General features: G+C 46.3%; 1 protein-coding gene across 4 annotated transcripts in view; it reads right to left on the reverse strand.

Moving 5' to 3' along the window:
- The window catches only part of AGAP1 (ArfGAP with GTPase domain, ankyrin repeat and PH domain 1), a 559,767-nt gene that overhangs the window by 208,019 nt on the left and 328,273 nt on the right, over window positions 1-23,475 (reverse strand). For all 4 annotated transcript variants that reach the window (XM_046643545.1, XM_046643543.1, XM_046643544.1 and 1 more), the window contains one exon: window positions 1,709-1,813. In XM_046643545.1, the coding sequence (XP_046499501.1) occupies window positions 1,709-1,813 (105 nt within the window). The remainder of the gene's footprint in view (window positions 1-1,708; window positions 1,814-23,475) is intronic.

The raw sequence follows: 23,475 nt of genomic DNA on the forward strand, positions 1-23,475 counted from the left end.
TGCAAGGGGCTGCAGAACCGGAAAGACCTCGACGGGGCACAGGCGGGCCTCCTGGGACCGGTACTAAGTCTCTGATGTGGAGGCCACCTGGAGGAGCAACCTGACTCTATTCCCCAAATAATCAAGCACAAAGGAGTTTCCTCAGTACGGTAAACACATCTCTCAAAAGTCTACCTAATGGTGAAGGGGGGGGAGGCATCCCCATCAACATCAGAAACGGGCCAGAGATGCCTAATGAAACACCTGCCCTTTAACGTGGTCCAGAGAAGCGAAGGTACTGCTGTAAGACAAGGGGGAAAAGGCAATTCACCCCAGCAAGCAAATGAGACAACAAGGATACCACTTGTCATCTAGCCTAGTATGGGGGGAATATATGTATATAATTTTTAAAGGTACATGTTCACGAGAGTTCAGGGAAAAAGCCCTCTGGTATGTTGCCAGAGGAGATAATAGAGAGGATAACACTCTTTCCAGGAATTTGGCAACATACACCCAAGGCCACGGAAACACACACAGCTCAGGAAGCTGATTTGCTAGGAATCTGTCTGAGGGGAATGGACAAGGGCACAGAGATGTAAATAGAAGACAGTGATTAGAGTTACTTCTAACAGTAAAAATCATTCGAAGGAAATTGATTTGCCAAATGTCCAGTTTGGAGACACTGTTAAATCCGTTAGGGTTCATTTGCACAGTGACTATTGTAGAACCATTAAAAATGGTGGTGTACAAGGATATTTGTTGACATGGGCACGTGTGTATGATCGATCATTATCTAGGAAAGCTGGCCACAGACGGTGTGCACAGGGTGGCCACGTGCTTGTGGAAGGAAAAAGCACATGTGCATAGCAATGCATGGGAGCACACGCCCCGCATGCTGGCAGTCATGTTCTCTGGGTGGTATTTGGGGAGTGGTTTAGATTTTCCTCACTATGCTTATTTCTAACTTCTTGTCAATAACCCTGCAATTTTTTCAAATGTTTAGAAATTTTAAAATTAAAAGCTTGACACAGTGATATAATCGGATGTCCAGCTAACACTGCATATTCAAATCTACACATTATCTACATCGAGGCAGAGAAGCATCGTGCAAGATTCATGGAATGTATTGTTATGAAACTATTATCAACGTTCCAGATTTTATCAAGGCTTCTAAGGGTAGAATGTCTGCATTTTCCTCCCAAAATAAAATTGTTTTTTACTCTGTCTAATCACCAAGATAACTGACACATTTTATCAACACAGAGAGAAAAGTTTCCTTATAAACTGATATGTGTCTGTATTTGACAAGAAAAACTGAGTTATGAGTTGCATTTAACTTATTGTTTTTGTTCTCAGCTGCTCAGAGCTGAATCCTGGCTTCCAATGCCGTTGTCTCCTTTATCCTAGATTTTCAGATAGATGCTCTCTTCTCTTTCTCTCTTACTCCTTGCTCATTTAAAATTTTATCTCATCTGTGCCTTTTATTATGATTCTTTGTGGAACTTGAGAGCCATAGATTGTTAGGGAGGGGAAGAGAGGGAAAGACACATGGTTGGATGGACTGCGAGGGACATATTCTCGATCCCACGATGGAGCAGGAGACCCATTACTACTTTCACTTCAGAGGGGAGAGGTCTGACTGGGCATAGGACCCTCGTCCACCCCGCCGACCCCCATGGTGTGGACGCTGAGGTCCGTCCTGCCATCTGCTCCCAGGGGAGACACTCACATGTAAACTCGGATGGTAGGTCAGCACGCCATTGTCACACAGGGTGACATATTTCTTCTTCCATTCTTTGTTCAGGGACTTGCCACTTCGCTTCAACAGCATGCCCTATAAGGGAAAAGGAGCCAGATATAAAGCCCCATGTAAATTAAAAGAACAACAAAAAAGCAGGCACATAGGTAATTTTAAAAAGTTTAAATTTTCATGTTATCTCTGCCATCTTAAAATGGAAATTACACTCGTTGGCTTGGTAGTTTGGTTTTCTCCTCTCTTTTACAGACAACATAGATATTCAACAAACTTCCTTTTGTGTGTGTAGAACTTAACTTTGTGATACTGATGATACTAAGAGATGTGCCATCAGTTCAAAATTATAATACAGATCATCATGACGTGCCATGTTATACCTCCCCATAACCAAGTTATGAGTGCATATGGAACACCTAAAGGCATAAGGTTTTTAGAAACCTAAATTTCCTTTTCTAAAAATAAGACAGTAACCACATTCTTACCTTATGATATTTACAACTAAGGTCATTTTATTTTACAGGTTTTCATTTCAGACTTTTAGTTTATTAAAACATGAAATTCCATTTGCATACTTAGTAACAGCATTTAATAGATGAATTGTGTATAATTTACTTTAATCCCCCTTTTTTTTTTTTTGAGGAAGATTAGGCCTGAGCTAAGATCTGCCGGCAATCCTCCTCTTTTTTGCTGAGGAAGACTGGCCCTGAGCTAATATCTGTGCCCATCTTCCTCTACTTTATATGTGGGATGCCTCCCACAGCATGGCTTGCCAAGCAGTGCACAGGTCCATACCTGGGATCTAAACTGGTGACCCTGGGCCGCCGAAGCAGCACGTGCAAACTTAACCGCTGCGCCACTAGGCCAGCCCCCCAGCTGGGTTTTTATTACTTGACCCCCCGACCCCCTAAAAGACAGCTGGGGAGACTATGCTGATCAGCCACGCTGCTCCCCATGTCACAGCCACACCGGCATCAGGCCTGCCCAGCTGGCAGTGTGGGGCAGCGCTGGACCAGGTAAGATGGGCTTCCCTTCAAATGGCCTGAGTGCGAACGCACTGATGCATCTCCCAGCTTCGGATGCTCACTCTCTCACCTGCTCCCCATGAGCAACAGGTCAGGGTAGCAGAGCTATTACGGCTCCCGCGTTCCAGACAAGACTGAGGCCCAGAGGAAAGGGAACTTGTCAGCCGATGGGAAGTGCCAGGACCCGCCGCCCTGCCCTCTTCATTCCTGCCACTACGCTGGGCATAAGTTCCTACCTGTGGGCAGTGCCTACACTGGCCAAGCCTCCAGTGTCCCCCTACTGCCTGGCCTAAAGCCGTCAGTCCTGAACCACCAGCTCCTCCTTCCAGAGCACAAATGCCAAACCTGAAAGGCGGGGTGGCCCGGGACCGGCAGGGGCCTCCAGCCCGATTCCCCTCCCGGGAGGGCAGATGGAGTCCATGATGCAGGGACTGATTAGACTGTGCACTCACAGAGGGAGGGAACAGACAAACATCACTCTACCATGAACGAACTCCAACACAGCCCTTAAAAGACATGGTGGATGGATCCAGGGGAAGGGATTTCCGTTTGCTAAATCTTAGAGGACCCGGGAACGCTCCAAACTCTGAGTGTCTTTGAGAAATGGGAGAACAGGACGAGGATCTATGGACGCAAATCTCAACTCTACGAAAAAATCCCAGGAGTGGGGTGATCAGAACTGTTGCTAACCATGAAGGTCAGACCTGCTTAACGGCGTGGAGGACGTCAGCTAGGACAAGGCGGGATCACGTGTTCCCAAGAGCGGGGGCCCCCGGGATCTGCTGACCCTGCAGGGAATGCAGGGTCTGTGTCTGTGCTGCCAGCTTTCCTGATTACCCAAGAGAAGGAGGACAACTGGAGTTTTATGTGACGGCTCTTTACTTTAAAATACTGACAACAGAGTATACACTGTTTGCTTGTAATACAGGTCAAACCAAACATGTCTGCAGGCTGGATGCACGCAGGCTTCGGGTTTTCGACCTCTGGCCAAGAGAGCCAGAAGAAGATAGTGGGATTGGACGAAGGTGCTGGACCTCCCACAGCTGGGCCACTTGGCACCTCTGTCCTATCACACAGACAACAGTCATCCCCAGACCTGCGCCTCCTCGAAGGGCCAGTCCCGAGAGAGCCCAGGACTGTGGAGTTAAGGCCCACAGCTCTCTGACATCAGGGTCCACTTCTGCACTGACACGTGTAAACCTTTAAAGAAGTCAGCCAAAACACCCGGAGAAATTAGCAAACTGTCTATTGTCTCTCTAGAAATGATAAAAAGAGCCCCATCTTGAAAAGCACGATGAGACTCGAGTCCTCTCATGAGTTAAGGCATGTGGCTAGGGCTTCTGAGGCGGCAAGCAAGAGGAACCTTTCTAATCAGGGGTTCAATCGGACTACGAATGAGGAGACTCAGGGAACAGCTTCTGTGGCTTAAAAACATATTTTCTTTTGCTTTTTTTTTTTTTTTGCTTAAATTAATTCTGAACACTGATTTTTTAAGAGTATTTGTACCAAATGAGAACCACAGAATTTCAGAGTCTAAAGAGACCCCAGAAGTTAAACCATTCAGTTCTGAATCTGCTAGACTAATATTTTTGCACCATCCCTGCCTGGAGTCGCCCAGACCCTGCCTGAGCAGGCCTGTGGTCAGGGAGCCCGTGGGTCTCGACAGCTCGAGCTGTCTGAGCAGGAGTCCACTGCCCTCCCGGGGCGAGCCTGGCTCGTAAACTCTGGAGCTGCAGTGAGAGACTGGAGCCTCTCCCCAACACGCCCTTACGTTGAGGGGCCACAGAGAGCCGCCACAAAGCCCCAGGGAGATTGGCCCATCACGGGGCCACGCAAGCCAAGCTCCTTAGCCCCAGACTCCTCCCAAAGCAAAAGGCCCCAGGTGCTCTGCCACTGTGGGGCTCTCCTCTGAACGCGGTCAACATCCCCCACAGCACCGAAGGAAGAGAGCAAACCATCGCCTCCCTCTGGGATGGGCTTCTACTGATGCACCCAGAACACCCCAGCATCCCGGCAGCCCCTCACTGCATCAGGCTGAGCCCCCTAGACTGTACCCCCACGCTTCCGTCGTCTCGAACTTACACGCTTTCTACGCTAAGTACCAAGAAAATGGAAAACCCTAAAACTAGTCCATTTTAAACTTTTAAAGAACACGAAACCATGATCCCACTAGCCAGAGGATGACAGAGGCCGGAAGGCTCTGTGCTACAGACACACGGGCGGGCAGTTCCCATCAGCGAGTGCAAATGGCCCTTATGATTCTAAGTCTCTTTGATTCTGTGTGACCCAGGGCAAAGCTGCACGGCAGAATGTCAAAATGCATACTCGGTCCATCTTTCAGATGCCACTTTCGTACACGTAAAAACCATCTCTCACTTAAGATTGTTTCTCGCTGACTAGCTACCATGGCGTGGACATCAGATACAGTTAACGTTTTACGTGACTCTCATGGGGCTTATGCATCTACTTAAAAAATTATTTCAAAACAATTCTGGGCTCACTGTGAGCCAGGTGCTGCTCTAAGAGCCTTACGAGTATTAATCCATTACAAGTTTACAATGACCTGATGCAAGTGATGACCATGATTATCCTCATTTTACAGCTGAGGCCACCAAGGCACAGAGAGGTTGTGTAACTTGCCCAACTAGCACAGCCAGCCCAGTAGCTGGTCTCAAGATGGCTCCCAGTGCACCACCCTTTGTGTTATTCATGCCCCTGTTTAAATCATCCTGACCTGGGGATGCCCGAGTCTCATTTTAACAACAGAATCAGCCTAAGAGATGCTATCTACACTGGGTTTAAACCTTAAGAAATCCCAGTAGCTTCCATTTTGGAGAGCTCTGACAGAGAAGCCATCCGTGCTCTGAACCACCAAATGATGCAAAATAATAATAAAAGAAAAGTTTCCTCAAATCCCTAAGTTTTGGGGTAGATTCGTACGCAACAATAGACAAGAAAGACATCCTGTATTGCTGTAACAAGAATAAAAACCCCGTGGCACATGGGCCTGGAAGAGGCAGCTGGCTGAGCCTGGCAGGGTCGTAAGAGCCGTTAATGGAATGTGGCAGGCCAGTGAGGAAAATGCTACTTGAGGTTGGAAAAAGGAGGCCCGAGCTGTGCACTGGCAGAGCAATCAGCAGATCTGCTGCCCAAGGAATGTGCAGCACGGCCAGGGTGCCTGGTGAACCCGTGGGCCTGGCTACAGAGATTTCCCAGCAGAACGCTCAATGTGCTACTAGCTCTGATGAATCTGGGAGGAGTGAGAGGAGTGAGAGGGAGTTTTCAAGCAGAATTAGAAAAAGATATTTCCGATTTAAAAACCACGAGAAAAACCGTTTTGCATTCCCAGCTTCTCCTGCCAGTAGAAAACTCTCAGAGTAAGAACTGGCCTCAGAACGAGGATCGAATCCCAAGGATGCTGGTAGATGTGATCTCAGAATGCAGACCCATCAAGGGTGTGGCAGTCAGACCCCCTCAGGAGAACTCAGAAACATTTAAAGCAGGGCCTCCCAGACCCTTCCAATCAGAGCAGATCTGTGGATTAGAGATAGGGATCTGTGGATTAGCTTTTGTCTAACGGAATGGATTTAATTTGATACAAAGGACACCCACAAGGTTTTTAAAGGAATTACACCATGTTGGTCTAAAAGGCACAGAGAAAGTTCAAATTGAAAAGAAGCATCTGGGACCTCGACCTAAGTACAGCAAGAAGCAGGCTGAGAAAGAGGCACAGTTGTGAACACAGGCCATTTCTTATGGAAAAGGAAGGCCTACTGAGACAGCAGAGCCCAGGGCCAAGGAGATGCCCTCCAGGAAGCAGAATACACACCCTCGGTGCCCAGAGAAGGGCGGGTTAGCAGCATGTGCCCAGCTGGGTTGAGAGCTGCTATGGACCAGTAACTGCTACAGGCCTCCCATCCCTGTGTCAGCACTGTGTGTGTGTGCATATCCAAGACAACTTATCTCGAGTACCCTGGTCTTCAGGTGGAAAGGATCATATCCGAGGCGCCCCATCCACATGGGTACCTGATGTAAACAACAATCCTGGACTTCAAGCCTGAGCTGGATACCAAGAGAGGATGAGACTCGGCGAACGTGGAGATGGAAGGAGGGTCCGCATGCACATTTTGCATGTGGGAGGGTAGATTAAAGTAGCTAATCTCCAAAGATGACCCTCAAAAAGTCTGCTCCCTGTGTGGTCCTGGGCGCTCTGACTCAATTTAACCAACAGAACGTGGTGGAAATTATGTTGCACCTGTTCCTGCTGAAGCCTTAAGAAGGCCTGGCCGCTCCCGCTGTTCTGCCCCTGGCAGCACTACCAGCCTTGAAAGAAGTCAAGTGATCTGCTACGGAGACCGTGAAAGGGAGAGATCCCGACACCACGTGGAGGAGAACTGAGGTCTCCGATATGGGACTGCTGTTCATCTGCTGGCATCAACCCCCAGTTGTCAGAGCCATGTTTGCTGAGGCACCGGATATTTGAGTGAAGAAACGATCTTGGATGCTCCAGCCGTAAAAAGCATCTTGTGGAGCAGAGATGAGCTCTCCCCAATATGTCTGGTCCAAATTCCTCACCCCCAGAATCATGAGAAATAATAAAATGGTCATTGTTTTTGAGGAAGATTAGCCCTGAGCTAACATCTGCTGCCAATCTTCCTCTTTTTGCTGAGGAAGACTGGCCCTGAGCTAACATCTGTGCCTGTCTTCCTCCGCTTTCTATGTAGGATACCTGCTACTGCATGGCTTGACAAGTGGTGTGAGGTCCGTACCCAGGATCCAAACTGGTGAACCCTGGGCCCCTGAAGCGGAGCGCACGAACTTAACTGCTGCACCACTGGGCCAGCCCCTGGTCATTATTTTAAACCACTACGATTTGGGTTAATTACCAGCAGTAGATAACCAACGCCACACGAAAAGCCAGGAGCAATGGTCTATATTCACAACCCTGATGCCATGCCGCCTCTCTGTGAATCATTTTACCCTCCAGATCAATTTTAAAGCTTTCACATCTTTCACTTGTTTGCACAGTAAGAAATTTAAGGGCTTTGTGACATCTCAAATATTCCTCTTATCTAACTTGGAAATGGCAAACGTTGATCTAATTGCCATCACCTAGTTAATTTATTGATGCATCAGAAAGACTGTGATTTTAATGTCTACAACCAAAATATCAGGATTCCAAGCAGACACTTCTTGCTTTTTTTTAGCTCAAGGAACTTTTTCTATGGTGGAGCAAAGAGTAGAATTGTCTTTTGGCTGCCATCTCTTTATTAGCCATGTGTATTCTCTGCCCAGTCCCAAGAGGTCATTGAAAGCCAAAAGCAATGTGAAGTGTACAAGCTTTAAATAACTTACAAAGTTAGTGTAATGAATGGAAGTGCTATCTGAAATCCATCACTCAGTGCGTGCTGTAGCCCCAAGCTGTGATAAAACACCACTCATAAATTTATATTAAAACTCTGCTCGATAGCAATTATTTACCAACAAGATTTACTGGCTGCCTTAAAGACTGGGGGCCTTAACCAGGCAAATCGGTCTTTGTTTTGAGTTTGAGGGACCGAGTGGCGCTGGTGTCTGCCTGCACAGAGGGAGCATTTAATGGCCAGAGTCCTATGTGGCAAGGGAGCAACAGCTGGCTGCGGGCTGCATCACATCCAGACCAGATCATCAAGAGGCACAGCCACAGGTCTTTCCTCTTGAGGCAGCATTCCTCATCGGCTTTAACAGCCACCGCAGGCCATGCATGCATTTGACTGAAGTAAGGAAGGTACACGTGTGATTTTGCAAGGATATAAATTGAATTATCCCGCTGCACTGGAGCGGGTGCCAAGAGCTTGCTAAGGACCAAGTTTAAAAAGACAATAGTTTTTCCACGGTTTAAAAACATCCACACAAGTTTAGAAATGTTTCCTGTTTCTACTTATTAAAAAAAAAAAAAAAAAGCAAGATTTGAGTCCTTCTTTGGGTTGTATAATGAACACCTGTTATTGGTTCCTCAGTGTCTTACGATCCGCATTCCTAAGACTTTTGAACAGATTCTCATTATGGCAGTTAAAGGTTTCTATGAATTTCTACAATGTCGCAGAGCAAAGCAGGCATCTTTAACTGAGATCCAGAGTATGAAAGCAGTCACTCAACTTCCACATTTGTGCTCATTACTTTTATTCTAATCAAGATTTCTTCTGTAACATGTATTAAACGTGAGGTTTACTTATATTAATTGACTTCAAGAAAACACTACAAAAGCGCATTTGGGTGAGTGGTAGGCGGATGGAATTTCATCATTAGAGACTGGGGAAGCAGAGGGGTCATTCATACGAGGAGCTCCGATATTCTTCCCCCAAGTCACGGCCTCCCTACGGAAAATGGTCCATCCAGGCGTCGCTCCCCACTGTGACTCTTCCAGAATGCAAGCTTATCCATCCTGTTCCTGCTCCCTCGTTATGCTAAGCCGTCCCTTGCAGATAACAAACACACACTTGACCAAGAACATGCCTGGACCAAAAGATGTGGAAATTCAGGCACGGAAGTGTCTGTTGCAGGGGGTGGAGTCTGCACAGGCTGCTCCTGACATCCCTCCATCACTTATATACGGGACCAGTGCTGACGTGGGCAAATTCCGCATCATGGGTGTCAGATACATCATCTCACGCAAGGCACACGCTCCTGCTTCACAGGACCTCTCCATGCCAGTGCACTCGAACAGGGACTGTTCGTGCTGCGAATCTTACAGGACTGGGGCTGGCAAAGTCTGGCCTGGGGGCCGGATCTAGTCTTCTGCGTCTTTTTGGAAATAAAGTTTAATCGGAATGCGGCCATGTTCATTCGTATGTACGGCTGCTTTCACCAGGCACTGGAAGAGGTCAGCAGTTACTGGAAAGATCAGATGATGTGCAAAGCCTAAAATACTTGCTCTCTGGCCCTTTATAGAAACAGGTGGCTGAGCCCTGTTACAGGATATCAAACTATGTAGGAGCAATCAGCAGCCATCAACTTTATTTAAAATTGGCAAATTCTCTTCTTTCTCCTTGAAATGCCTTTCTTGCCTCTTCTCCGCCATCCTGGTGCACACCGGCTTGCCCTTTAGCCCTGACCTGCAGGGTCACGGGCTCCGGACTTCCATAACCTCTACTAAAACAAACACCCCTTGGATCTTTAGATAAGGTTCTCATGGGCTGGATTACGTTCCCCCCAAAGTCCTCTGTTGATGTCCTAACCCCCCATACCTCAGAATGTGACTGTATTTAGAGATGGGGCCTTTAAAGAGGTCATTAAGGTTAAATGAGGCCATTGGGATGGGCCCCAATCCAATGTGACTGGGGTCCTGACAGGAAGAGGAGATCAGGACACAGGCACATGCAGAGGGAAGCACACGTGGAGACACAGGGAGAAGGTGCCATCTACAAGCCAAGGAGAGAGGCCTCAGAAGGATCTTGGCCTTCCAGCTTCCAGGAGTCTGAGAACATAAATGTCTGCCGTGTCAGCCCTCCAGTCTGTGGTACTTTGTTACGGCAGTCCTAAGAGACTAATACGATGGTGTATGAAGGGGCTGTGAGCTGCTGTGAACAGGGGAACAGTCTCATGGTCAGCATGCCTATGGCACCCAGCACAGTAGGTGGTACGATGCCGGACGTCACCACACAAGCCATGCAGGTTCCACCGTCACATCTGTATCTTCAGCTCTGACTCACCCACTCCCTGGGTTGTCCCTCTCGTTCCAAACTGGTCGTCCTTCCCTGACTATCTAGTAGGCACCTGCAATCCAGCATACCCCAAACAGACACATGGATCGCCACCCATCCCCCACCCCCAGCAAAGGACTGGGAATTCTGGGGGCTAAGGACTGTCTGAGCTGCCACTGACTCTCAGATTCTCATAGCAGTACCTGGCACATGGTTAGTCCTGGCAATGAGCCTAGTTTATAGCCATTCTCAGTTCTAAAATGTCGCCAAAAACCCAAAACATCTCCAAGTGTCAATGCAACCCATAAAAAACCTAAAACCAGGAAAAAAGTGGAGACGGAGTAATATGCTGCCACTTAATTAAAATGCCCATCGAGTCAAATCTGGATGAGTGGCCCAAAGATTACAGGGAGCAGGGTTTAACAGAAAAAAAAAACAAGTGCGACAAGAATGACAAGACTATGGATACACCATGGATCATAACAGCTTGTGGTTCAAGGTGAGGAAAATACTCTTAAGAAGTAAATCAGGGGCTGGCCCAGTGGTGCAGCGGTTAAGTTTGCATGTTCCACTTCGGTGGCCTGGGGTTCACCGGTTCGGATCCCAGGTGTGGACATGGCACCGCTCAGCAAGCCATGCTGTGGCAGGCATCCCACATATAAAGTAGAGGAAGATAGACATGGATGTTAGCTCAGGGCCAGTCTTCCTCAACAAAAAAGAGAAGGACTAACAGCAGATCTTAGCTCAGGGCTAATCTTCCTCACCAAAATAAAAAAACAAAAAAAGTAGTAGTAAATCAATAACAAAATCTTTCACTGTGTGTGAGAAAATCATCCCCATTAACTGGTTTCCCCAGAGCCTCCTCAAATGGGAAACTTCCAGCAAATTCACATACAAAATGCTTGGATGTAAGTTTTGGTAAAAGGAAATGGAGCAGACAATTCAACCAGCACACGCGAGCTCTGCCATAACTGTACCATTGTAACTTTCCATCTAGTTTAAAGTGTTTCCATAGAAACAGCAGGAAGCCCCCTTTAACCGAACTCCTTTTTTTTTTTTTTTATAGTCATATCACCTCCCTACCCCTCTTCCAGAAGGTCTATTATACCACAAATGCTGACTTTTCTCCCAGCTTGTTCTGTACCGGGGAGGGAGCTGGGGGAGGGGGCGACCGGACGAGGAGACGATTCTGGATCTTTAACCAGCTTCCTCATGACCCCCTCCCTTCCTGGTTAGTAATATTTCTGTCATTCTGCCAGGTTGTAGGGTCCAGAGGGTTACACTTTAATTGAGCTGTCAGCATCTCCAACAATCCTATAAAGCCCCGATTATGCACGGCGGGGTTAGTGACACACTTGTTATTGTGGATGCCCTATTTGCGAAACCCAAACCTGCGCCACGCACAGGTCAGCTCACCCGCGCGACCTTCCTGTCATTAGCCGCGTCTATTCCTCCCTCACTGCTGAGAGAATCACACGGCCTGGGCTTCAAAGAGCCGGCCGGGACTGGATTCGACCAGGAGCTAATCACCCACAAATCCAGCTCAAATGGCAATAATTGGCTAAACTGGTCCCCTCTCCAGAGCTCAGCAGTAATTTGGGATAATAAAGAAAAGAATTATTCGGCTAACTGCCCCGAAATGTATGCTTTGTGACCGACACACTTCACATTTTAATAATGATGGACACGGAATCCAATTTAACACCGTGTCCACCGGATAACAAGACCAAGAACAACGATGGAGAAGGGAAAAAAGTTTGTTGGGTTTTTTTTTCCCTCTCTTTTTAAAAACCATGTTGACTCTGAGTAACGCTCAAGAGATTTCTACTTCACGGTAGGTCTGGCTGGAATTAAGTCCCAACCAGAACCAAATGAATTGTAAACACGGGCAGAAAAACACAATGGAGTTGCTATATATTGGTATACTAAAATAGCAACAACAACAAAAAGTACCCACTCATCCAAAGGGGAAAAAAAAAGAAAAAATTTTTTTCCAGCAGGACTGACAGATTCCTTCTTGAGCTTTCTAGTTAATATTATCTCTTGATCGCCTCGTTTTTCTTCCTTTCGCTCGGCCGCTTTCTGTCACAAGGTTTTCAGCAGCTGGAGTGGCAGTGTCTACACTTAATGGCTGCTGGGTGACACCTCTGGGGGCTGCCCCTCTGTCCTGACCGCCGTCTGGGGACTCCGTGGGCTGCGCAGCAGAGCGGAGCCGCTCAATCATCTCTCAGCTGCCCACCCTCTGTGCCCACCCAGACCGCCCCTGGAGGAGAGAAGCACAAACAAAACCCAGGGGCGCTCGCTGTGGTCTGGAAATGGACTCCGCTCAGAGTCGGTGCGGTTTCTCCTTGAGCTGTGGAGAATTAAACTGAATTCCATCGCCTGCCTAGGAAGCCAGCACAGCCAGGAGTCCAGGCGGGTCACAGAGTGAGGACGGGGGTGGAGGGGCCGAACCCTTCGGGAATTTCACAAGATAGAAGCAATCCGTGCAACCACACGGGGACACGTAGACATGGCAGAGAGGGACTCCTGTAAACGCAACAACAAAACACAGGCTGCTGCTGCTTTATTCAAGCAATGCCAGCCATCATCACAGATAATACACACGCCATGGCAACTGTCCTTTAAAGTTCGTGTGTGCGGCACGCGTGTGCACAGGAGTTGGATCTGAGAGTCAAAAGCTAATGCGGCAGGTAAGCTATGAAGTAGGTTTTTCAATCGACGTAAACTATTTAGAAGTCTTCTGCATGGGAGATTTTTTCTCCCCCTAACACTTATAATTATGTCTTCTTGAAATATACTATTCCAGCTTCCCTCTAGTTTCTCTTACATTTCTGCCAATTGCTCACTTACCTGACTCCTGAACGCTGCCCCTGCTCAGAGCTCGTGTCTTTTCAGGTTACGCTCATCGACAACTGTGCAGAGCACCACCTGGGGTCCCATAGGTAGCCCGTTCTCAACCTGTGCAGACCCGAGCTCCTCATCACTCGACACCTGGGCTCCTCCAGCATCAGGGTGAGAGAGCTGGAGCCAACCATGGTGCGCTCACCCCCCAGCACCTCCATGTTTCCTGGGCCCAGAAATCTCACTCACGCTGCCTCCCCCACCTCCCCAGCCGGCATCTTCCAGTCAGTCAAGTACCCCCTCGCTCTGGACCGCTCGGTCCAGCAGGGCCACCACCAGCCCCATGCGACAACTGAAGACTTGACCTGTGGCCAGTTCGAAGTGAGATGTGCTGTAAGTGTATCTACACACCAGATTTTGAAGGCTTAGTAGCAAAAGAAGTATAACTTTTTGTATTGATTATGTGCTGAAATGATTACGTTTTGGATATACTCGGTTAAATAAAACATTATTAAAATTCATTGCACTTGTTTCTCTTCACTCTTTCTCATATGGCTACCAAAAGAAAACGGACATTGTCGATGTGGCTGGCATTCTGTTTCCACCTGACAGAGCCGTCCAGACCATGTCAGATCCCGCCCCGTCCGGCTCCTTAGCTTCTGCATCGCGAACTTCACAACAGCGGGGACCATTCTCCTCTTGCCTAGTTTGTTTCCTGTCACCCAGTAAATAACAAATGTCCAAAAACTGCTTGTTGAATGAACGAACAAATAACTGAATGATTACAACCATTACCACGAATGGCAAAATGTTTCATGGAGATTACATCATTGTGCATTTAATATGACCAGTGAGAAGGAAAACCCGAATTTGAATCCACATTGTCTACAGGGCTCCAATCCCACTGTCGTAACCACATGCGTACGCCCTGCACTCCAGGCAGAGTTGGTTAGAAAGAGCATGTTTACAAGGCCATCTCATCAGAGACCACGTTGATACAAACAGTCTCACTGTGCATACCGTTAAGTGTAAGTTGCTACTTTGGACACAGAGAGGCAGAAAGAAATGCACCACCCAGGGCCCGGCCCTCTGGATTCTTCCATCTGTTACGGAAGTGAAGGTGTGGGCACAGGTGGAGGAGGGCAATTCAAACGGGAACTAGAGTTTCTATCGGAGAAATCAAAGGTGGGAATGACAACTCACTTTCCTCCTGGCTAAGAAAAAGGCTTGGCAAACAGCCGTGTTTCCATTTTAGGGCAAGACTTAACCCAGGGTTGGCACCGCCATCTTTACCCTGCAACGACAGCAGATGGCACCTGTGACGTCGAGCCTCAGAGGCTTTCTTAACACAGTACTCTAGGCAGCCTCTACCATGGATTAAAACTGGCACAGAAAATGAATCCTATGGCTGTCCTCAATACTGCTAAGCTCTCATCTCCAGACACATTGCACATATGATTTCTTTCTTTCTTTTCTTTTTATGAGCAGCACAAATATTTCCTTCTACTACTATTACTGACCCTATTATGACAATGACAACCAGCACCACTACTACTCCGTAATTTCTTGGAACTTGAATACCATCATGAACTGGTAAGAAATTAAGAAGAAAAATGAGATTATGCTTCTGGAAAATCAAAGTGAATCCAGTCAGTATCACGTTCTGGGGCTGTGTGTGCGTGTAGCTACACTGAACGCCAAGGACAGTAGGGTCCCTGGCGCTCTAAATACAAGAGTACGTTAGTGCTTTCTTTCTGAGATGGTCCCCTGTTGGGTGCTGGGTCACCAGGCAGTCCGAGCTGAAGGGGACACTCCTGCTCCTGGTCTTTGATGAAAGGAGTGAGCTCAAGCTCGGGAACGTGGCACACAGGACACCCATGGGACAGGGTTGAAAATGGTCCCTTCCTCCTAAATGGTCCCTCAGTTGTGTCATGTCTAAGATGTCAGGCAGAACTTTTCCACCGATTCCAGTGTCTTCCTCAAATGCATCTCATCTGAGAAAATGTCAAGTTGCTGGAAATTGTGGTCAAACGGCTCTATGCACTTACAAATCTGGACATGCATAAGGAAGGTCAAGGGCCATCCCTAGACTCTTTCCCTTGAGCTGGAACCAGTGTTCCGACCCGTCCTCCAGCTGCCCACCAGGGACACCACTGGGTCTTTCTACAGACAACAATCAGCTCATCCGTTTGAACTTATCTGGAGCTAAGGAGAGGAAGACAGCTTCAGCAGGCACACCCCCAAATCACAGGCAGAGGCTACCCCGCTGAATAGACGTGGGGCATGCGGCTGACAGAGCTGACAGGGAATGTGGGACAGCTGGCACGTGCCTCCTTTCTACCAAACCTCCCCTACGAATGTCTTCTCTGCTCCAACTTTGAGGCTCTAAGAGAGACAGCTGCTGTTGCCATCAAGGAGAAATGCATTCCCCAGAGGTAAAATCAAATGATGCCTATGACACCTTACCAATATAAAAACTCTAGATGGAATGCTCCGCAGCAGTCAAAAACACGCTTACGCAAACGACCCCATCAAACGGACTATACCTTCTTTCGCTCCCAACTCCTCAAATGCCAATAACCCTTCACAAAAGAGGATGCAGGGATGTTCAACAAATTCTCTGATTCATCAAGTTAAAAAAAATTATCCAGTGGCCCCACTCTAGAAGTTGATTGTTAATCGGGACAATTTACTGATGAGACACTGCAAATATTGTGTCAGCAAGTTAAAAATGGCCTTGTTGTTTCAATATAAGAATCACTTAGTATATACTATATATAAAGTATTGTATTTCATGCCCCATTTCCTGTAACATATTAGTGGGTTCATCATCAAGTAACAATTGTTTCCTTGCCAGGTCCAGATAGTGGGGAGGGGCGTGCAGTGGGAGAGCAGCCCTTGGAGGTTGGCCCTGCACACGCACAGAGATTTGGGACTGTGCATTTTATGGGCCCATCAACAATATTAAATAACTGTGCGTCTACATTTCAGCAAATAATGTGGTCTTAGTGAATGCTTACTTTTAAATGCGACTAACTGAACTATTTGGCATGATGCTCTTCATTTAATTATTTAAGATGACTCACAAAGAAGACTGGGTAGCAGGCCCTTCCTGCAATGATCTGACTGACTCACTTCACTATTCAAGTGTCAGAAATATTTGCTGGAAGCAACAGACTGCAAAAACAACCAGCCCTCTGCAAAGCAAAACGTCACCCGGTCCTTAATTAGGGACTGCTTGGAATCTCAGTTGCTTCTTACACTAAAAAAAATATGCAAAATTGAGAATCAGACAGACAAGGATATTTCACTTGTTGGATCCTCTTTTATTTAACACTACCCTAGATGCTGTTAACATTGATCTATGATGTGAGAGCAGAAGGTATAAGGAGACAGCGGTGACCGAAAACTTTATAACTCTTATGTATTGAATCCATAAACTCTTTCCTTGAAGGAAAAAAAAAATACAGTCTGGGTCACGTAACGATGGGAGACACTCTGAGAAATGCATCCTTAGGCAATTTCATCGTTGTGCGAACATCATAAAGCGTACTTATACACCCCTAGATGGGACAGCCTACAACACACCTACGCTGTATGGTACCAATCTTATGAGACCACTACCATTGTAATATGTGGTCCATCATTGACTGAAACGTCGTCATGCAGCACACAACTACAGTTGCAATCTACGGCTTCAAGTCAATTAGACAGGATTACAGGAATGCAGACAGCACACACATAAGGACTTCAGCAGAGCTCAGAACCATATTTCCCTTTTTGCCTTGAGTGCCAGGATGCTCAGAGGCAAGTTATGATTTTCTGGGTGTAGGTTTTCTGGTATATGCCTTTTTCCTTGTTGCCTGGCACTTCTTGTTTTAATGAGCATCTGGGTTTCTTTCAGTGTAAAATACAAATTGAAAGGAGGAGAAGAAAAACAATTAAGAGGAAGGTTCACCCTTAAACTTAGCATTACTCAGGGCAGAAGAAGGCAGTTAAGAGACTGGTTTGGGAGGAGACAGTAACCCCCGTGGCTGGTGAGCTCAGCCTAGTTCCTGAGAGGCACCCACGGCAGCCACGCCACCTCTGCTCGGCAGTGGACGGCGTCAGCACGCAGGCCAGACCTGAGCTGTCCTAGAATCTGAGCTGTTTGTTACTTCTTGCTACGAAAAGAGGCAAAGCTCCGTGGCTGAGGCATTCCAGGCGTTTGAACTGCTCACGGGGCTGCCAAGGGCAGGCAACAGCTTTCAGACGACAGTTCAGAACTTGTTCAGCAAAGCTCGATTTTTTTTTTCCTTCAAAGGTTGAAATTTGTTCTACAGATCAAAGAAATGCCTTGGGGGAAAATAACTCGAAGGCATTCCTGCCCAATGCGAGTCTCTCCAAGCATCAGGCTACTATTGTGTCCAGGTATAGTCAGCTGTGGTAATACCGTCAGAAATGGGAAGCCAGAACTTAAAAAAAAAAAAAAAAAACTGCTCAGAAAAAAAAAAAGAAACTAGAAAGTCTGGTGCTAATTAGTTGTTCCTATCTGAAAGCTGGCAGACCCAAAAAAGTATGTTTTTATGTAGGTAATATGCTCCCATTTTCAAAGGGGAGGGAACAAAAAAAGAGAGATTTGTAGATTTTAGGATGTGGGCTGTGATAGAACGAGTAACAACCATTCTTCCCCAAGAAGAGACACTGGTTCTCTGACCTTGGCAAATAATTCCTCCCATTTAACTTCTTTTAAAACTTCTCATGGGTGGAGAGGGAGTTAATAAAAGAAACAATATGTATAAGAAAATGCAGGTGCCCAGAGTCTGGCTAATGGAATTTGATGCTGGCTTTAATTTTAATGAAGAAAGTTGCCAGTAGCAACAAAACTGTCAGCAGCCGCCGAGCACCATTAATAAAGATGGAGACAACATTAGTGCCCAGCGCCAGTACAAAAGGTTCCCCTCGCTTCACGCTGTGCTAAATTGGCTGCCCAATTTTTCTTAAGTGTCCATTCTATTTAGAAGACAATTTATTAATTTTTGCCATTCATTGTCAGTTGACAGGCCATCATTTTGGAGCCCGAATTTTAGATGAAAACTAATTGAAGAGACTGGCAGTATTTATGAGGGGTATTATTTGTCAATTACAGCGGCAAATACTCCTTGCTACCACCAACTTTGATGCCCCTGTTCTTTGGGCGTGAGGACTGTTACTGCTGGCATTAAAATATGAGGAAGTCTCTCCCAGCTCAGCAACCCATCCATTTCACAGGCAGGGAGGGAAACCACCCTTCGTGTTACATGGACCTTTCACGGCAGGTAGATACATTGTAACTTTTGACAAAAGGGAAGTACACATCAAGTAATGCATACATATAATTGTGCACACAAAACATAATTCACTGTGAAATAACTCATATTCATTACTTTTTACCATTTCTGGATAAGAGTCATAATAATTATTTGAAAGGTCTGCTTTCTTAATTTTGTACAGCGTTAAAATAATTTTCCCCTAAATTACTACATTTTAAACAAATTCAGGTAGATGTATACGTACTGCCTATCAAAATGCAACTTGAAGGCTCAACGTCTTTTTTAAAAAAACACTGAGTCTTATCATTTACAAGGAAAAATGCTTTTAATCGGTAAAAAGTCCCCTAGAACCATGCAGCTAAAAAGTTTGATAAATATATTTCTCCGAAGATGTTAGGTTCATATTCTATAGCATTATCTTCTCATATTTTTTTTGCTTGGTTTTTGTTTTTTTGTGAGGAAGACTGGCCCTGAGCTAAAATCTGTTGCTAACCTTCCTCCTTTTTTCCCTCCCCCAAGCCCCAGTGCATAGTTGTATATCCTAGCTGTAGGTTCTTCCAGTTCCTCTACGTGAGATGCTGCCTCAGCATCACTTGATAACTGACGCTAGGCCCGCACCCAGGATCTGAACTGGCCAACCCCAGGCTGCTGAAGCGCAACGTGTGAACTTAACCACTCAGCCATTAGGCTGACTCCCATCTTTTCATTTTTTAACTAATGTTACAAAAACCCTGCATAAAATGTGTTGGAGTGATGGACAGTAATTTGCTTACCAACTAAAGAAAAATTCAATGAATTATAATTTTATCTGGCCAACTTAAGGCTCCTTTCTCCAGTAATGTTGATGATGGAATTTGTTAAAGAGTGCTATGTAGTCTGAATGATGTTCAATTTGAATTTATACAAAGTTAAAGGTTTTAGCAATTAAGTAAGCATTTTCCCCAAATGGCAATACTAAAGTAAGGGATGTACAGTCATGGTGTCTTGTCAATCATCCAGTCCTTTGCCAGAACAATGAAAATTCCCCAAGATCATCCAGGCAGCAGCGCTGAGAGTAGCTACACTGACTGAATACATTCGAACAATCTAGCAAAAAACATGGCACAGATCAAAAGGCAAATTTTAGGATGAACTTCAGCAGACTTCTGGGTTCTTCGTGCTTTTAACCAGAGAACCTTTCTTTATACCGAATCAATTCTCAAATGACATCTGCGCTGAACTCTTGGAAATCAGCTACGGGCATCCATGGAGGATGCTTGTCTTAAACAACTGACCTTGTATTTGCTACTATCCAAAAGCTAGCTGGCAAACCGAGGAGGCACGTCCCGTGTCATTCCCGTATGGTGCCTACGTGGAGAAACGCACGGGGTGTGTCAGCTATGCAACGTGGTCATGTTTTTGTGGGCGTCCACTCTCATAGTTTGTTTTAAAAGCAGCATCTGCAAGAAGGGTGGCATGCTTCTTGATGGATGTCCTTGAGCAACCCAGAGGTATGGGACAGGAGACGGCAGGGAAACATGTCTGGGGTCTCCTTATAGGTGCTCAGAGAAGGCCTCAAGAGTAGCACCCCAGGAATGCGCCACCTCTCACTGAGGTCAACCGGGGTATTGACTGCTCACTGAACGTGGGTGGGCTCCAGGGAGGGTACTCCACGTGGAACGCCTGGCTCCCACGTAAACAAATCTGAGCCCATTAAATAGGGTGTGATTGAGTGTGGGTATCTTTCTGCTTATCTACAGCAGTGCCCCTTCACGCTCTGCTCCCACCTTGACCGTGCCCGACCAGACACCACAGGAACCTAGGGGCTTCTCGGATACCAGAGCTCACGGCAGGAACCCAGCCCTACATGCAGGAGGTCTTCAGGGTGTCGCCTTGAGCAGGTGGTTCTGAAATTTAATGGTAACTCAGGTAGGGGACATTTATTGGTGGCTGTCCTGCATCCAATCCCTAGTCTCATGGCCACAGCTTTCTGATTTTGCATGGAAAATTCACCCTTCCCCATCTCGGCCTGGGTACTCAGGGTCAACAGATGGCCTTGTCATTGCACATTTCGTTCCCCAAGTCACAGGGACCGGTTCAGTATTGGACTCACAGGTGGTCCACGTGGGGCTGCTCACAGCTAACGAGAACCATTTCTGAGACTTCTGTTTGAGTCGGGTCTACCACTGGCTTAGATGTGGAAAGAACATGAACCTCAAGTGCCGGGTTTCAGTGCATGCAGCATGAGAATGCACAGGGTGGGATGATGGTCCCAACCCACGGAGATCAGAGCCAAGAAGTGTCTCCTGATGGCAGAGTTTGGGGTCAACCCCCCGCTTCAGTGAGCCAGTCAGTCCATTCCTTGCTGACACCAGGTGAGGTGCATTTTCTCATATGCATAACCCAAACAATTCTGCGTGAGTCTCTAGGGATTGGAACAAACCTAAGAGAATGAGCGACAGCCTCAGTGATGCTAAATTAAGACGAAAATGTAAAATATTCTGGGTCCTTCTGAGACAAGTCTGACCTCTTGGGAATGCAGCAGCCTCTACACATCAGGAGACCCCAAAGGGTCAACAAGCCATGCCTCGACGGCAGGAAGGTCAAGGATGTCCCCTCCCTACCCATTTGCCTGATCATCCATTTACCAGCACCCCGTCTCCGATTCAATCGCATGTCCTCTGACTTGAATTAAGTGGGGTTGCTCAGGCCTCCTGTTTCTTCCAGCATCGAGGAGGTAAGAAGAACCAGGTATGAGCAGACGTGCATTTACATTGAAAACCAAAAGTGCAGGGCAACGAATCTGAAGGAAAGGTAGGTTGCACTCTATTTAGGATTAAACCTAGAATCACTCCTTGAATTTAGTATAACTCAACTTTTACAACTTAAATATATATCCAAGGCAAAATAAGCTTAGAAGTAGGTTTGAAAAATGATAAATCTGTAATTGACTTAAGAACTATGTCTAAAAAGTAGCAATGACATTTAAATAGAGGATAGCAAAGAGAACTTCGAATTTCAGTCGACATTTAATTTTCAATAACTATATTATGACTGAATTTGAAATGCCTGCCACACTGTTATTAACCCCATGATACGTCCAAGTAACCATCTTCCAGGTGGACTTTCTACCTGCCACCGAGCTGGTCAGATCTTCCACTCCCTGTCCTCATGCCACACCCATGCAGAGCAGCACACGTGTCAGCAATGGCACGTTTCTACATGGTAGGTTTGCTGAATGTCACATATGAATACCTTCATCTTTTCTTCCCCTAAACCGTTTCTGCTTTTCTTTTCCTTCACAAAATTAGGTAAGGGTCCTTTAGCCCTCCTAGTTTAAAAGAACTGATGTTGAGATTTCCAAAGTAACAATATAGACAGAAAGACTGAAAGATAAGGCCTCCTCTGGAGCATCCTCTCTGGATGAATAGGTCACAGAGTGAGAGCTGACCAGAAACCCTGGGCTACAGCCATGGAAAGGATCCAAACTTTCAGGGCTATTTTACGATACTGGCTCCAAAAATAAGGATGACCAAAGAAGTGTTTCTCATAATTTGCTCCATTAACTTCCCTATGAAAAAGAAGATAATGGTAAGAAAGTGAAGCAGGAGGATAACCAGCCATTTGTGAGATCCGACCATGAGGCTATCTATTGGTCCTCTAATTCAGCATGATAACCCACGGCTTAACATAATGCAAGTAAAGCTCACACAGGCGAAGAAACTTCTCTATATCATGGCTAATTCATGGATGCGGCAGGACCAGGCACCAGGCTGACCTGGATTCAAAGTTCCCTCTCCCCTCCATGTCTCTAGGCCCTGAGCTAACTGCTGCGGAGTCTGTCTACGGCTATGGCTGCATCTAAATCAGCTGTTGGTGAGATGGCTGTTACTTCGCATCTACAACAGCAGTTGAAGGTGGCATAAGGAATCAGTTGGCCCCAGCCTCTGCAAAGAATAACCAGCTGGGAAGTGAAATTGGCAAGAGTGGTCCATCTGACACCACTAAGAGAACAGACCTCACATCCCACCTAAGGGGATGGGAGGGAAGGAGGGAGGAAGGAGGCACCCTCTGTTTTGTGCCATGTGGTTGGCTGATGGGGCCACGATGCACGATTCAACAGGAAGCAGAGAAGGAACGTGGTCTCCTCAAGGCAATATTCTCTATCTGTTGACCTTGAACAAGGAACTGGGTCTAAACTGTCTCAGCCGTGACAGGAGTTGACAAGGCTTGATCACTGGTTTTCTCACTGGGTTTGTTGGAGGTGACCCCAAGAATTCTGGTCAAGCGGGCAGTTCTACTTTCTCTATCTGAGTAATTTAGATTCCTCATCTTGGTCTCAATCATTGTATGAACCTACGCATCTAATTCCTTTTTCTTCTCCCAAAGAAAGCCCAGAACTGGCTCTTAGAATACAGGCTTTACTGTATTTGCTTCCTTAAAAAATTGGAGTCATTGGGATGGCTCACTTACAGCATCTAGTATTTCTATACTGGAAGCTGATGAAGGGAGGCTGAATTTACTAGGAATTTTTGCTAATAACGGTATTTCCCAAATTCATTCTGAGGATAGTCTACATTTATTTCTAACCAAACCCCAACCAAGCTAACAACCATTCTTTCCCCCATAGGATACCTCAGTCTGTGGGTTTCTCATCTTACTCCTCACAAAAATGGACTCGTTTGTTCTATAAATCTCAGCACTTGTAAACGCACTTACCACACTTTACTCTCTAAATGAGGCTGAATAATATATTCGGTCTGATTAAATTTTCATTAACATCCCAAATCATCATTCAGTCATATTGTCTGGCGAAACCTTCTGGCCTTGGATCTCCAAATAATTGTTACAGCGTCTTGAAAAGTGATACCTGGTCTTGCTAACAAAGAAAAACAAACTCGTCGCCTGGACGATCTGAAATA

This window comes from Equus quagga, chromosome 17 (assembly GCF_021613505.1).
Source record: "Equus quagga isolate Etosha38 chromosome 17, UCLA_HA_Equagga_1.0, whole genome shotgun sequence".
Taxonomy (NCBI): domain Eukaryota; kingdom Metazoa; phylum Chordata; class Mammalia; order Perissodactyla; family Equidae; genus Equus; species Equus quagga.